Source organism: Marmota flaviventris, chromosome 16 (assembly GCF_047511675.1).
Source record: "Marmota flaviventris isolate mMarFla1 chromosome 16, mMarFla1.hap1, whole genome shotgun sequence".
Taxonomy (NCBI): Eukaryota; Metazoa; Chordata; class Mammalia; order Rodentia; family Sciuridae; genus Marmota; species Marmota flaviventris.
The window spans coordinates 49,246,325-49,263,039 of record NC_092513.1 but is presented as its reverse complement, the minus strand read 5'-3'; the positions used below and the strand labels follow the sequence as shown (position 1 = coordinate 49,263,039).

Genomic DNA, 16,715 nt, shown 5'->3' with positions numbered 1-16,715 from the left:
ACATGTCAGTTGCCAATTATTCAAAATGGCTACACAAATCAAATCATAAGGCTTTTTTTTTTTTTTTTGTACCAGGGATTAAACTCAGGAATACTCAACCACTGAGTCACATCTCCAGCCCTTTCTGTATCTTATTTAGAGACAGGGTCTCACAAAGTTGCTTAGAGCCCCGCTAAGCTGGCTGAGGCTGGTTTTGAACTCTCTATTCTCCTTCCTCAGCCTCCCGAGCTGCTGGGATCAGTGGTGTGCACCACCTTGCCCAGCTCAAAAGGTACCCTTTTAAAGATACTTTTCAATTATATTAGACAAAGGTTGCTTTGTCTCAGTTGAAATTAATTTTTTGTATATAAAAACTTTTTTTAGTTGTTGATAGACCTTTATTTTATATGCGGTGCTGAGAATCAAACCCAGTGCCTCACACATGCCAGGCAAGTGCTCTACGGCTGAGCCACAGCCCCAGGATCTCAGTTAAAATTAATTTTAACATCTTTTTTAAAAATCTTTTCTTTTTTTAATTGTAGATGAACATTATACCTTTATTTTGTTTATTTATGTTTAGGTGGAGCTGAGGATCAAACCCAGTGCCTCACATGTGGTAGGCAAGCACTCTTACCACTGAGCTACAACCCCAGCACTAATTTTAAAATCTTGATCAAAATTGAACCCAAGAATAAGTTTTAGATTTTAGTCACTAAGAAATACTTTTTCCAGGTGCAATGGCTCACTCCCATAACCCCAACTACTCAGAAGGCTGAGGCAGAAGGATTGCAAGTTGAAGGTCACCCTTAGCAACTTTGTGAGATCTTGTCTTGAAATAAAAGTATAAAGGGATGGGGATGTAGCTCAATGGTAAAACATCCCTCTGGTTAAATTCCCTATACTGCCTCCTCCCTCACACACACACACAAAAAGGTGGGGGGTATCTTTCAGTGGTACAGCAACTTGCCTAGCAGGTACAAGCCTCTGGGTTCAATACCTAGTAACACAAGGGAGAAAAATATATTTTCTGTGGTTATAATTAGTAGAAAAAGAAGTAATCATTATGGTAAATTTAAAAGAAAAGCTACAATTCAACTGGCTTATGTACTATGAAAAATAAAAATGAAGGGTGAAAAAAAAACACAAGATGAATCCACATGAAGGTGAAACATCTAAAGGAGTCATTAAGTTCTATCACTACAAGACTGGGTTAATAATTTTATGATTTCATTCTCAAGCAAAAGTATGTTGTAAACACTTCTTATTAGAAAGTACTCAGGCTACCTCTAATGCACATAATGAAAATTGATTACCTTATCTGGTATTGTCTCAAAAGAATGTTTCATCTGATTATCCAATAGTGGGTCAGGAGATTTTATCGGATTATCCAACTGACAATTTTCAATAGCCCTTTTTGTTGTTTTATTAATTTCACCTGTAATATCGTTAATTTTAACTTCTTCAGATTTAATTTCTTTCATTTTTTCCTGTCCACAAGTTACATTTTTATCATGTGGCTTTGTCCCTAAAAATGCACTTTGAGTCACTACATGATGCATTTCTAAAACTGGTGGTGAAAAGCTGGTTTGTAATAAACCAAATTTAGGGGTTTGAGAGTCCAATTTATTTTGCTGCACAGAGTTAAATTTTGAGAGTTTAATTTTAGTCCAGTTGGAGTTCTTCTTAGTTGCGCTGTTAATTCCATTTAGTATACATTTCACAGGCTTTGTTTTTCTACTAGGAAAGAAACGATTACACTGCACATCCTGATTTGTTTCCTTTTGATGAAGTATTTGTCTTTCAATATCAGTCTCTTCCAATTTTGCTTCTGTAGGTTTCTCCTCCTTTATACTTTCCACTTGTGAAGATTCCTTTTTTACCTCTACAGTATCTGATTCAATTTCACCAGCAATTTCTTCACAGAGCTGGAGAATGCTACCTCGTTTGCTCTTTCCTGCTTGCTCCAACTCATTATCTACACTTTGTTCAGGCACTGATGGCTGTTGACTTTTTTGGGATTTTGTGCTAGTATTCACTTGTGTATGAACTGACTTCATTTCACTCTTTTTACATACCACTGAAGCAGCCACTTTTGATTTTTTTGTCTCAGAAGTTACAGGCACAGGTTTTATTTCTTCTTTTCTAGTAGACTTCTGAAGACACTTTTCAGATCCTTTTATGTACTGAGAACTACAAGTAGTCTGATGCTCTACTTTGCGTTTTTTTCCTTTTGGGGAATTTATTACCTCATCAACCACTGAATTTGCATCCTCCTTACAATCAGACTTTATTTCCATTACTTTTCTTTTCACATGCTTTTGACTTGTTTTAAATTTATTAGATTTACTTTGAATATTGTTACAGTGCTCTTTTCTTGTTGGTGGCAAACTCCGTTTAACTGCTTGAACTCGACCATGAATCTCTCTACTACGCAATGACCTTGTTGAACACTCAGTTAACTGTTGTAGTCTTTGTGATCTCCGGTTAAGCTGCTCATTTGCTTTAGGGGTTTCATGTGCTATTTTTTTCTGACATAATTTTTTTTTTGTAGATTCTTGTGACTGCCCCTTCACAGTTAACATACTTTTATTATCAGAGGAGGCTACCTTTGCTGACCTTGTACTCATGCGGGTTCCCAATTCAGGCTGATTTAGCTTACTTTCCTTTGGAGATTTAACCAGTGACTTTATAGTTTCCTTTGAACCTGACTGTTTTGCTAGATTGTTTTGAGAACCTTGAATTTCTATTTTTAAATGCTTGTCTTCACTTTCTTTAATAACTTTGGAGGAATTTTCTTTTGATTTCTCCTGAATAGACATCATTCCTGAGTCTTCCTTTGCTGGGTAGTTTTTAAGAGGATTTTTGTGTCCTGGTTGGTGCAAATGCTGAATATTTAGTATTATTACTGAGGAGCAGGTCTTAAAAAAAAAAAAATCAACTTTAACTGATGCTAATATACATTTTCAACAAAAATACTAGTCTGCTTCAAGCAAGGTTTCTGTCATTCCTAGGACACAAGAAAGCTGGCATGAGTGCTGATATCTGCTTTACACTGGACAAGGCAATAAAAATTTGAAGAAAATTTAATTCTAATTTTATATTTTCTTATGTTTTTGATGAAAAGAAACTTAATTCACATTCAAATTTGTTTTGTTAATTTCAATTAATTTTAGTTTCAGGCCTAGCTCTGTTACTGGAGGAGTTATTTATCAGTAAACTGTCTGTTTTGACAAAAGTTTTGAAAACTTTCTTCTTCTGAAATCTATAGTTACTGGACTTTGATTCATTTGAAACATGTCTTATGGCTAACACGTTTCGTTTCTTGTGTGCTGAGTCTGTTGGTTTGCAGTTCTTAATTAACCTCCTTTGTTTAACAGAATACTTTATTAACATAGATTTTCTTTTGTGCTGCCATTTCTGAAAAATTAAAAAAATAAGAATTAAATTTTGTACAATCCACAAAATAAGAGCAATACCAAATACTATAAAGAAATAAATGATTTAAATAAAATCCTCCTTTTGAAACATTCACTGTGTATAATTAAGACTAACAGAAGAAAGGATACCAAATAGGTTCCTACAAATGATTAGTAAGGGGCTAGGGTTATGGCTCAGCGATAGAGCGCCCGCCTCGCATGTGCAAGGCCCTGGGTTGAATCCTTAGAACCACATTAAATAAATAAACAAATAAAATAAAGTTATTGTGTCCAACTACAACTACAAAAAATATTTTAAAAAAGTAATAATCAGTAACTTGTCTTACATAAAACATTCAATAGTTGAAAATCGACTTATTCTTTCAGGTTTACTTACAGTTCTTTTCCAACAAGATAGAACTGATGTTTCAGCCACCATAACTCATGAAAATCTGATAAAACCATTCCTTATAATCTGCTTTAAAACATTACACAGCACCTAAAATAAAAAATATTTTTAAATGTTTTAAAAGACAAAAAGATGTAAACATCCATTTACCTCTCATCAGTCAAATATAACATTCTATAATTCTATGCTGTCCTACCTTTAGTCTTATTATTTTTTCAGAGCTCACTTAACACAAGGCACTTAATTTTAATATTTCTACCTTAAAACTATGATATATTCATCCAATGAAACAGTATGCATCCAATGGAATGGGGGCTGTGGAAAAAAGTTTTAAAATACAAAAACAATTCCTAACATAAGAATAAATTGGATTAAAATACAAAAACAATTCATAAGATGAATTAACCTGGTAAAATCCTATTTGAGCCCAGGTGCAGTGGTGTAGACCTGTACTCCCAGCAGCTCAGGAGGCTGTGCAGGAGGATAGCAAGTTCAAAGCCAGTCTCAGCAAAAGAGAGGCACTGAACAACTCAGTGAGAACCTGTCTCTAAATAATATGCAAAATAGGCCTGGGGATGTGGCTCAATGGTGAAGTGCTCCTAAGGAGTTCAATCTCTGATAGCCCCCCTCAAAAAAAAAAAAAAAAAAAAAAACGAAAATAATAAACTCCTATTTGAGGAAAAAAAGTTCACATATATACAAAAAAAAAGCATTTTTTTTTTTTTAAGTACAAGATCTATTTCCATCCAAAATTCACAGACACAGGGATTAAAACAAAGTAAGACAAAACCACTAACCCAAAAGATAAAAAGTGAGAGCAGATATAATTTTTTTTAAAATATGGGAGCTACAGAGGTCAAATAAAAACCTTACAAACTCAAGAAAACCCGAATCCTAAGCTAGAAAATGAAAACAGCTAAGAAGTTGAAATATGGACACTCAGATTTCAAGATACAGTATCTAAAGCTACAATGATGAGGACAGTATAATACAGTATTTATACCACACAACTCCCAACTGAGGAAACTGGCATTACCATATTCCAAAGGAAACAGGGATGAAATGGACTCCAAAGAAGCAGAAAAAATTTCACATTGCCATTCTAATGACTAGCACCCAGAAGACTGCTCCTGCATCACCCCCTAAAGACTAGATATAACTCTCTGAAGAGGAACAAAAGATCTTTGGTCTAGGGATTCAACAGGATCAATTGAGAGTGGAAGTCATACAGATAATTAAGGAATACAAACTGATTGCTAAAACCTACTACCCTCCACCCACAGCTCTCTTGAGACAGGGATTAAGGAAAAGGAAAGAGAAATACAAAATCATAAGGGAAACACCATCAAGCCATTGAAATGCAAGATCAGGACAATGAGATGCTGAAAAAGTTGCAAACCTTGGTCCACCCCCTTGTAAAATGAGGGAAATACACAAGCACAGGAAAACTGGCACAAAACTGCAGCTCCATCCTGAATCCACCTCCAGTCCAGCCCCTGATACAGCCCTTCTATAAATATTGGACCCTCAGCCCAAGTCAGGGTTGCTTCTCATTCCCAAGACAGCTGGCAGTCTCCCTTGAATGTGTACTACCTTTCTAAATAAACCTCTGTCTATGCCTTTGCCTTGGATCATGACGAAATTCTTTCTGTCGTGTATGCCAAGAACCCCTAGGGTCCTGAGTTGAGCTCCATCTGTCCTCCAGAGACATCTCTTCTCCCATGACACTCTGACTACTCAAAGCTACTAGAAGATAACAGCCAAGCCTATATGTTCTGGAAAGGAAAACTGAAAGGAATCACCACAAACGCAAACACGAGAGGAAAAAAGGAGCTTTCAAGAAACAAATTTACAGAGATAAAAACTAAAAATAGCCAGGCGTGGTGGAGCACACCTCTAATCCTAGTCTGAGGCATGAGAATTTCTAAATTCAAGGCTGGCCTCAGCAACTTAGCAAGACTCAATCTCAAAATAAAAAATAGGGCTGGGGATACAGTTCAGTTAGTAGAGTGCTTGCCTAGCATGCACAAGGCTCTGGGTTCAATCCCCAGCACAACAAAAATAAATAAATAAATAATAAAGGCTGGGGATGGGGGATGTAGCCCCATAATAAAGTGCCCCTAGGATAGCTCCCCAGTACAAAAAAAAAGTAAAATCAAAAGCATGATTTTAAAATATATATGGAAATGCAAACTATGTACAAGAGTCAAAGTGTTTTTCAAAAGAGGCAAAGGTGAAAAATGGACACTCAGATGTCAAGATATAGTATCTAAAGCTACAATAATCAAGACAGTATAACAAACAGAGATCAACAGAATAGAAAATCCAGATCCACGCATTTATGATTAATTAATTATTTGATTTGTTTCCACAGTACTGGTCCTCAAACCCAGGCCTTACTCATGGTAGGCAAGTACTCCACATCACTGAGCTACATCTTCAGTCCTTTTTATTTTATTTTGAGACAGGGTCTCACTAAATTGCCCAGGCTGGACTTGAACTTGTAAGCCTCCTCCTTAAACCTTGGGAGAACAGAGATTAGAGGCTTGGGCACCCTGCCCAGCTATGATTAACTTTTTTTTTTTTTTTGGGGGGGGGGGGGCGGGGTACTGGGGATTTATTAACCTGGAGTGTTTTAACACTGAGCTCCAACCTGTTCTTTTATTTTTATTTTGAGACAAAGTCTCACTAAGTTATTGAGGCTGACTTCAAACTTGCAATTCTCCTGTCTGAGCCTCCCAAATTGTTGAGATTATAGGCATGTGCCACCATGTCTGGCTGATTTTTGACAAAAGTACCATGGTGAGTCAATGGAGAAAAGAATGTCTTTTCAACAAATGGTGCTGGAATCATTGAATACCTAAATAAAAGGTAAGAAGGGAGGGGATAAACACTCTTCACTACCCATAAAAGTAATTTAAAGTTAATCACAAACCTAAATGTAAAACCACATAACTTCTAAAAGAAAAAAGGTAAAAATATCTGAGACTCTGACAAAGTATATGTATGTTTTTTATTTTGTTTCTTTGTTTGCTGTGGTATTGGAGTTTGAACCCAAGGCATTGAACATGCTAGTAAGCACTCCTGAGTTAAATCCCTGCCCACCCCACCTTTGGTACCAGAGATTGAACTCAAGGACACTTAACCATAGACCCACATCCGCAGCCCTTTTGTTGCTTAGGGCCTGGCTAATTTGCTGAGGCTAGTTTTGAACTCACAATTCTCCTGCCTCAGCCTCCCAAACCACTGGGATTACAGACATGCTCCACAGCACCCAGCTCCCTAGTTAACTCAAAATAACTCCTGAAGTTATTTTAAGGCAGGGTCTTGCTAAATTCTGAGGCTGACCTTGAAATTGTGACCTTCTTGCTTCAGCCAGAGTAACTGGAATTACAGAAGTATTCCACTATGACAAAGTTTTTTTTTTTCCTTTTTTTATGTAGGAAGAATTCTAATCATTCCACATATGTCCACATAAAGATTTATTCAAAATCTTCCAAATACCTTTATACACAATAACCAAAATCTGAAACAACCCAAATGTAAGGTAAATGGAAAACCAAAATATGATATCAATATAAAACTACTCAGCAAAACAATAGGAATAAATGATTAGCACATGAAACAGTATGAGTGAACCTCACAAGAGTGCTATATTGGAGTGACAAAGATGAACTTTTTGCAGTGATGCAAATGTGTTCTACATCTTAACTGTAGTGGTGATTTCTACCAGTGTTTATTTCTGTCATAAACCACCAAATTGCAATTTTAAGAGGGTGAAGTTAATTGTACATAATTCATACTCTAATTAAGCCATCCAACAAAGAGCTAAACTAAAATTAATTTGTACCTAAGGCCAAGAAATATTATTAAATCAAAAAAGCGAGGTATAAAACGGTGTACAACGCACTCCTATTTGTATAAAAAGGGAAACAGGAGATTATGGGAGAAAGGAAATACATATAACTATATGCTTGCTTGAGTAGAGAATAGGTGGAGATGTAAGAAAATAGCAATAATGATTTCTGGGGAAAACAACCACAGGACCAATTATCAAGAATGTGAGAAAAGCTTACTTTTCAGTAAATATTCATTTAATTGTGGCCCTGGGAATTGAGCCCAGGCTCCCTTCAGCACTAAGATACACCCTCAGCCTTCTTTGTTTTTTTTTGAGACAGGGTCTTGCCAAATTACTTAGGGTTTCAAACTTGCAATCCTCCTGCCTCAGCCCCCTAGTCACTGAGATTACAGGCATGAACCACCAAGCCCAGCTCTTTTTTTTTTTTAAACTTATTTTTTTTTTTTTTTAAGAGAGAGTGTGTGTGGGGAGGGAGAGAGAGAGAATTTTTTAATATTTATTTTTTAGTTCTTGGTGGACACAACATCTTTGTTTGTATGTGGTGCTGGGGATCGAACCCGGGCCGCACGCATGCCAAGCGAGCGCGCTACCGCTTGAGCCACATCCCCAGCCCCCTAGCTCTTTTTTAATTTTGTATTTTGAGACAAGGTGTTGCTAAATTGCCCAGGCTGGCCTCAGACTCACAATCCCCCTAACTCCCAAGCAACCAGGATTATAAGAGTACACTACCATAAGCAGCCTAAATATTTTATTATGTAAACATATGCCATTGTCAAAAAATAAAAATTAAATTTCCCTGAAAATATAAAAATATCTGGCATACTGACTAATTATCTTGAGAGACATAAGATTTTAGAAGTATAAGCAGCTTACCATAATGGAAAAAAATCATATATCACCTTTTTAACTTAACTAATGTTGCCTCTAAATGATGTTTCTACTTGCTTCCTGTATTTGGAAATTAAAAAAAAAGAGAAAGAGAACTCTATAGCTCAAGTAAAACAATCTACTGAAAAACCACATAATACTAAAAACTAGTACTGTCTTCAGATATACTAAAGTAACTTCGATTAAGTTAGACTTAGCAACTGCCTAATGATTTTTCATTATGTGAAACAACACTCAACTGCCAGATGACCATGATCACAACACATTGTTTTTTGTTAAAAAAAAAAAAAAAAAGAAAAGAAAAATCACCACCTTCTACCCCAATTGCTACCTCCAAGAAAGAGGTGTACCCTCCTCCTTCCCAACTAATGCTGAGTTTGGTCACATTTCTTATTTTGGCCTCATGGTAGATAGAATATTCATCCTTGACCCTATAACCTTGGTCCTGTTACCTGCCTTAGTCAACGAGATGTTAGGAAGAAGTAATGCAAACATTTTAATATGTCTTTTATGTGTCTGGGCTTGCCCTCTTATAGCTCTGTTACCGCCAAGAGAAGAGTTTCACCAGGAAACTGCTGTCCCTCCAGCCTAGGCCACTGAACACAAAGGAGTAGAACTGAATCAATCTCCAAATGATGGGCCAAGTCAAACCTACAGAGAGAAGTAAAGTCCACCTACACCCGCATGTTATAACAGAGCTGATCAGTCAAGCCTAATTTAAATCACCTCAGCCACAGGTGCTCTACAGATGTGTTAGCAAGATTGATATTGTAAGCTACTACTGAGTTGTAGGAAAGTTTCTTGTACACCAAGAGTTGACTATGAATTTTTCTGGTTAGCTCCAAATTTCTCAAAGATTAAGCCTCACAGGAATAACAAATTGAAAATCAGATAAAGCTCATTTATTTCATTTATTACTTTAGCACCAAGAATTTTAATTTTTAAAATGATCAATTAGCTGGGTACTATGTGAAACTGATAAAGAAGAACCCCTCTGACCCAAGAGTTCAGGGCCAGACAGAATTTTTTTTTTTTTTAAACTAGGATTTAACCCACGAGAGCTTTACCACTGAGCTACATTCTCAGCCCTTTTTGCTTTTAAATTTGAGAGAGGGTCTAAGTTAATGAGAGCCCTACTAAGTTGCTTAGGCAGGGCCTCCTCCTGCCTCAGCCTCTGAAATCAATGGGGTTAGAGGCATATGCTGAAAGGTCCAGCAGACCCTGCTCTTAAAAAAAGTAACAAATTAACTAGCTTACTTCTACTCCTTTCAATTTACAAATATTTTAATGTAACAACTGATTTGGGAGTTGGAATCAACTACAGAAAGAAGTGATACACTTGTCTACAGTGATTGTCAATAGTCTATTAGGTATACTAAGGACCATTTATTTTTTGGGGGTGGGAAGCGCTACTGAGGATTGAACTCGGGGCACTAGACCACTGAGCTACATCCCCAGCCCTATTTCTTATTTTTTATTTAGAGACAGGATCTCACTGAGATGCTCTGCACCTCACTGTTGCTGAGGCTGGCTGTGAACTAGAAATCCTCCTGTCTTAGCCACCCCAGCTGCTGGGATTACAGGTGTGTGTATACCACCATGTCCAGCAGGACCACTTAATTTGTTTGCCCTGTAAGCTAAGTCATCACTAATGCAGCACTACAGAACTTAATAACTACCCTTTCTACACATAAAACCTTGCAACTGAGAACCAAAATGCATTCTCTAACCTGTTGACAAATTAACCCGACTCCTACTGTATCTTAACAACGATATGAATTTGATACAGTTACCTCAAAGAGAGATTCTTCAACAAATGGTGCTGGGGAAACTATAAATCCATATGTAATCAGAGTGAAATTGAACTCTTATCTCTCATCTTGCACAAAACTAAACTCTAAGTGGAATTAAGGAACTAAGCATTAGACCAGAGATCCTGTACTGGAAGAAAAAGTAGGCCGAACTCTCCATCATGTCGGCTTAGGAACCAACTTCCTCAATAAGCCTCCTAAAACACAAGAAGTAAAATCAAGAATCAATAAATGAGATTGGGAGGAACTGGGGTTGTGGCACAGCAGTAGAGCACTTGCCTCACAGGTGTGAGGCACTGGGTTCGATCCTCAGCACCACACAAAAACATATAGAATAAAGTTATAATGTCTATTTACAACTAAAAAATATAGATAGATAGATATAAAAATAAATAATAAATAAAAAGGTATCAAACTAAAAAGCTTCTTCTCAGCAAAGGAAACAATAATGTGAAGAGAGGGGCTGGGGATGTGGCTCAAGTGGTAGTGCGCTCGCCTGGCATGCGTGCGGCCCAGGTTCGATCCTCAGCACCACATACAAAGATGTTGTGTCCGCCGAAAACTAAAAAATAAATATTAAAAAATAATAATAATAATAATAATAATGTGAAGAGAGAGCCTACAGAATGGGAGAAAATCTTTACCCCACACATGCCAGAGCATTAATCTCCAGGATATATAAAGAACTCAAAAAAATTAATACCAAAAAAACAAATAACCCAATGAGTAAATGGGCTAAGGAACTGAACAGGCACTTCACAGAAGATATACAATTAATCAACAAATATATGAAAAAATATTCAATATTTCTAGCAATTACAGAAATGTAAATGAAAACTAAGATTTCATCTCACTCCAGTCAAAATGGCAATTATCAAGAATATAAGCAACAATGAATGGAACCACCATTTGACCCAGCTATCCCTCTCCTCGGTCTAAACCCAAAGGACTTAAAATCAGCATACTACAGTGAGGCAACCACATAAATGTTTATAATGTATATAAATGTTTATAGCTCAATTCACAACAGCCAAACTATGAAACAACCTAGACATCCTTCAACGGATGAATGGGTAAAGAACATATGATGATGTTATATACACAATGGAATACTCCTCAGCGTGAAAAGAGGAATGAAATAATGGCATTTGTCAGTAAATGAATGGAACTGGAGAATATCATGCAAAGTGATGAGGGCCTTACTAAGGCAATAAGCCAATCCCAAAACTCAAAGGGCAAATGTTCTCTCTGATATGTGCATGCTAACCCCAAACAAGGGAGGGGAAGAATAGAAATACACTGGATTAGACAAAGGGGAACAAAGGAAAGGGAGGTGGAAGGGGAACAGGAAAGACAGTAGAATTAATAGACATAACTTTCCTAGCCTTGTATTTGAATACACGACCACGGTAACTCTGCATCATGTACAACCAAAAGAATGGGATCCTAAATAAGTTATACTGTATGTATGCATAATTTGCCAAAATACATTTTACTGTCATGTATAACTAAAAAGAATTTTGAAAAAATAATATGAATTTCAGAACCAAAAAGTAATAAGTAAACTTTACAGAAAATGACCACTTCAGGAAACTCTCAGTAACATTTGCCTTTTACTATAAAAGATGTTTACCAAAAAAAATTTTTAAGAAGATATTTAAAAGACATGTTAGAAAACACTCAAGAAATTGAGAACACCCAACTTTCCACCTGCTTCATGAGGAAATGTGTTCACATTTTAATCCTTAAGTTACTTTGAATGTATAGCATCCAATATATTCTTGTATTTTGTCATCCAGTAAGTTTTTTTTTGTTTTTTGGGGAGAGGGGGAGAGAATACTGGAGATTGAACCCAGGGGAGCTTTACCACTGAGCTATACCCTGAGCCTTTTTTTTTTCTTTTTCTTTTTTTAGTTTTAAGTGGACACAATATCTTTTTTTATGTGGTGCTGAGGATTGAACCCAGTGCCTCATGCATGCCAGGCAAGCACTCTACCACTGAACCACAACCTCAGCCCCTGAGCCCTTATTTTGAGATAGGACCTTCCTAAATTGCTAAGGCTGGCCTCAAACTTGCAATCTGACTTTTACCATTTTTTTAATGGACCTCTACTTTATTCATTTATATGTGGTGCTGAGAATAAAACTCAGTGCCTCACATATGCCCAGCAAGTGCTCTACCACTGAGCCACAACCCTAGCCCCTTTAAATTGCAATGTTCCCTCAACCTTCAGAGTCACTGGGATTACAGATATGCATCACTGTGCACAGTTCCTTAAAGTAATTTTTAAAAAAACATTTTATAATTGAGATATAATTCCCATACCAAAATATTTACCTCTTGGTGGCTAGGGTGTGGCTCAGCGGTAAAGCACTTACCTCCCATGTGTGAGGCATTGGGTTAGATCTTCAGCACCACATAAAAGTAAATTAACAAAATAAAGACACTGTGTCCATGTACAACCAAAAAATATTTTTTTAAAAATTCACCTCTTTATAGTATACAACTCAATGCTTTTTAATATAGAGTTGTGCAACAATCACCATTTCCTAATTACAGATTATTTTCATTACCCCCCAAAGAAGTCTCATGCCCATTAAGAGTCATTCCCTATCCCCTCCCCTATTCCATTCCTAGCAACTAGTAATCTACTTTCGGTCTCTATGGATTTGGCTATTCTGAACATTTCATATAAATGGAATTATACATGTAGCCTTTTGTGACTGGCTTCTTTCACTTAAGCATAATGTTTTCAAGGTTCAACTGTGTTGTTACATGAATTTTAACTATATTGCTTTTTATGGCTAAATATTATTCCACTACATAGATACATCACATTTTGTTTATATATCCATTAACTGAAACATGTGAGACTGCATCTCCTTTTCCACAATCCTAAACAAATAAGCTATGAACAACCCTACCTGTATTTTTGAATGAACATATTTTCAAATCTCTTGGGTATACACTGAGAATTACTGACCTTCTGGTAACTGTTTAACTTCTTGAGGGATTCCAAGTCAGCTGCCACCAGCTATGTATGAGAGTTACAATTTCTGCACATCCTTGTCAAAACATTATTGTCTTTTTTATTTTAATCATCTTTGTGGGTGTATAATGCTATTTCATTATAGTTTTGATTTGTATTTCCCTAATGGCTAATATCATTGATCATCTTTTCATGTTCTTATTGATCATGTGAGGAATAAGAAAAATGTCTCTTCAAATTCTTTCCCTGTTTTTTTTTTTTCCCCCTGTATTTGTTGTTTGTTATTTGTTTTGTTTTGTACTGGGAATTGAACCCAGGGGTGCTTAATCACTGCACCATATTTTTATTTTGCCCCGTTTTTTTTGGAAGGGGGTACCAGGGATTGAATCAGGGGCACTCAATCACTGAGCCACAGCCCAAGCCCTATTTTGTATTTTATTTAGAGAGAAGGTCTCACTGAATTGCTGAGTGTCTCACTTTTATTGAGGATGGCTTTGAACTCAAGATCTTCCTGCCTCAGCCTCTCAAAACACTGGATTACAGGTGTGTGCCAAAGCACATGGCTGAGTTGTAACAATTCTTTACCAAGGTATTAAACTATTAGATCTATGATTTTTTTTTTTTTTGGGGGGGGGGGGATAACAGGGAATTGAAACCAGGGGTGCCCTACTACTGAGTCACGTCCCAGCATTTGTTTAATTTTGAGACAGGGTCTCACCAAGCTGCCCAGGCTGGCCTTGAACCTGCAATCCTCTTGCTTCAGCCTCTCAAGTAGCTATAATTACAAGGATGTGCCACTTGCCCAGCTTCACTTTCTTAACAGAGTACTTTGATGCAAAAGCCTTTTATTTTGATGAAATCTAATCTGTTTTTTCTTTGGCTGCATATGATTTAGGTGTCATTTAGGAAACTAGTTAAATGACAAAGAAGACTTACATCTATGTTTTCTTCTATGAGTTACATAGTTTTAATTTACATTAGATTTTTTTTTTTTGGTAGTTGCAGTTGGACAGAATGTCTTTATTTATTTTTGTGTGGTGCTGAGGATTGAACACAGTGGCAAGTGCTCTGCCACTGAGCCACAATCCCAGCCCAACATTATAGATTTTTAATCCATTTTGAATTCATTTTATTCTAAGGTATGATACAGGGATAAAAATATTCTGTTGCATTGTCTTAGCACCATTTACTAAAAAACACTATTCTTTACCCACTGAATTGTCTGTCTTGGCACCCTTACTGAAAATCCTATTAAAATTTTTTTAAGGGGACCAGGGTTGTAGCTCAGTGGTAGATCATTTGCCTAGCACGTGTGAGGCACTGGGTTTGATCCTCAGCACCACATAAAAATAAATCAAATAAAGGTATTGTATCCATTTATAACCAAAAAAACATTTTTTAAATATTTTTATTTTTTAGTTGTAGTTAGACACAATACCTTTATATTATTTATTTATTTTATGTGGTGCTGAGGATCGAACCCACGGTCTCGCACATGCTATGCGAGCACTCTACGGCTGAGCCACAACCGCAGCCCCCCAAAAAATATTTTTTTTAATTTTTTAATATTTATTTTTTAGTTTTCGGCGGACACAACATCTTTGTTTGTATGTGGTGCTGAGGATCGAACCCAGACCACACGCATGCCAGGCGAGCGCGCTACCGCTTGAGCCACATCCCCAGCCCACCAAAAAATATTTTTTAAAAAAGTTTTTAAGGCTGGGATGGTGCCTGGTGTCATGGTGCACACCTGTAATTCCAGCAGCTCCAGAGGCTGAGGCAGGAGATCTTGAGTTCAAAGCCAGCCTCAGCAATTTAATGAGGTCTTAAGTAACTCAGTAAGACCCTGTCTTTAAATAAAAATACAAAAATGGCTAGGGATGTGACTAAGTGGTTAAGCACCCTGGGTTCAATCCCCAGTACCAAAAAAATAAAAAATAAAAAAAAAAGCTGGGGCTGAGAATATAACTCATAGCTCATGCAGCTCAGTGATAGCACACTTGAGCCCCTGAGGTTAATCGGCAAGTACTATAGGGGAAAAAGGACAATAAATGTTTGGGTTTATTTCTGGACTCTCAATTTTCACTCATCTATATGATTTTATACCACTACCACACAGAGTTGTTACTGTAGCTTTTTAATAAGCATTTAAATGAGGATGTATGAGTCCTTTAATTTTTAAATTCTTTTCCAAGCTTGTTTTAGTTATTTGGTGCCCCTTACATTCTGTACAAATTTTAGAATCAGCTTATTAATTCTGCGAAAAAGCCAGCTGAAATTTTGATAGGGATTACACTGAATTTGTAGTCAATTTGAGAAAAACTGTCATCATAATAAGTCTTCTAATTCTTGAACATAGATTTCTTATCACTGATGTAGGTCTTTGTGTGAGAGTGGGTGTGCTAGGGATAGAAACCAGAGTTGCTCTACTACTAAGCTATATCCACAGCCCCTTTTTAAATTGTGAGACACGGCCTAAATTGCTAAGGCCAGACTTGAATTTAGGATCCTCCTGCCTCAGCTTCCTGAGTTGCTGGCATTATAGGTGTGTGCCACCAAGCCTGGTCTTTTTTTTTTTTTTTTCATGTTTTGCAATCTGTGTCCATGTCTTGTATTTTGTTAAGTTTATCCCTAACTATTTTATTCTTTTTTATGACATTTTAAGAGACTGTTTTCTTAATTTTCTTTTCAGATAGTTCATTAAAGTGTACAGAAATACAACTGTCTGTTGATCTTGTATCCTGTAACCTATCTGAATTTAATTAGTTCTCACAGGAGTTTCTTGGTGGATTCCTTAGAGTTTTCTCCATGTAAAATCATACTACCTGCAAATGGGGATACTTTCGTATATTCCTTGATAGACCCAACCTGATCTTTTCTTAAAATTGGGCATCTCGCCACAAAGCCATGAAAAGATAATTTCGGCTTTACTATAAATTACTGCAAATTCTGAACCTGTTTGGAATGCCTGCCCGTACCTTGAACTCACCCATGCCTGGCTTTCTAACCAGATAGCAGCCCTCTCTGAAACTTTAGTGACATCTCATAAATATTGGCCTTCCCTGGCCAGACAACGACCCTCTCTGAGGCTCTAATGGTCCTCATAAATTCTGATGTTGGGGCCAGCAAAAAATGCAAACTACCATTAGTGTGATGCTTGTCAGAGTTCTGTTATCTGTAACCCCCCTTTGTGTAACTTTCTGGGCTATAAAGCTGGGCTGCAGGAAAGCTGGGGTGCTGTCTTGTTCCTGCCGTTTTGGGAGGGAGAGGCAGCCCGGCCGGTCGAAATAATAAGCTTGCTTTAATTTGATTTTAATTGGAGTCAGTGGTCTTTTCTTGCGTCCTGGTCTAACATCCTTTCCA

General features: G+C 36.9%; 1 protein-coding gene across 9 annotated transcripts in view; it reads right to left on the bottom strand.

The window, feature by feature from the left end:
* The window catches only part of Esco1 (establishment of sister chromatid cohesion N-acetyltransferase 1), a 94,878-nt gene that overhangs the window by 67,313 nt on the left and 10,850 nt on the right, over positions 1-16,715 (bottom strand). For all 9 annotated transcript variants that reach the window (XR_011704828.1, XR_011704829.1, XR_011704830.1 and 6 more), the window contains exons 3-4: positions 3,793-3,894; positions 1,293-3,396 (exon numbers count right to left, since the gene is read on the bottom strand). Coding sequence is in view for 5 of the 9 variants with exons in the window: in XM_071602871.1 (XP_071458972.1) it covers positions 1,293-2,801 (1,509 nt within the window). In the remaining 4 variants the exon portion in view is untranslated. The remainder of the gene's footprint in view (positions 1-1,292; positions 3,397-3,792; positions 3,895-16,715) is intronic.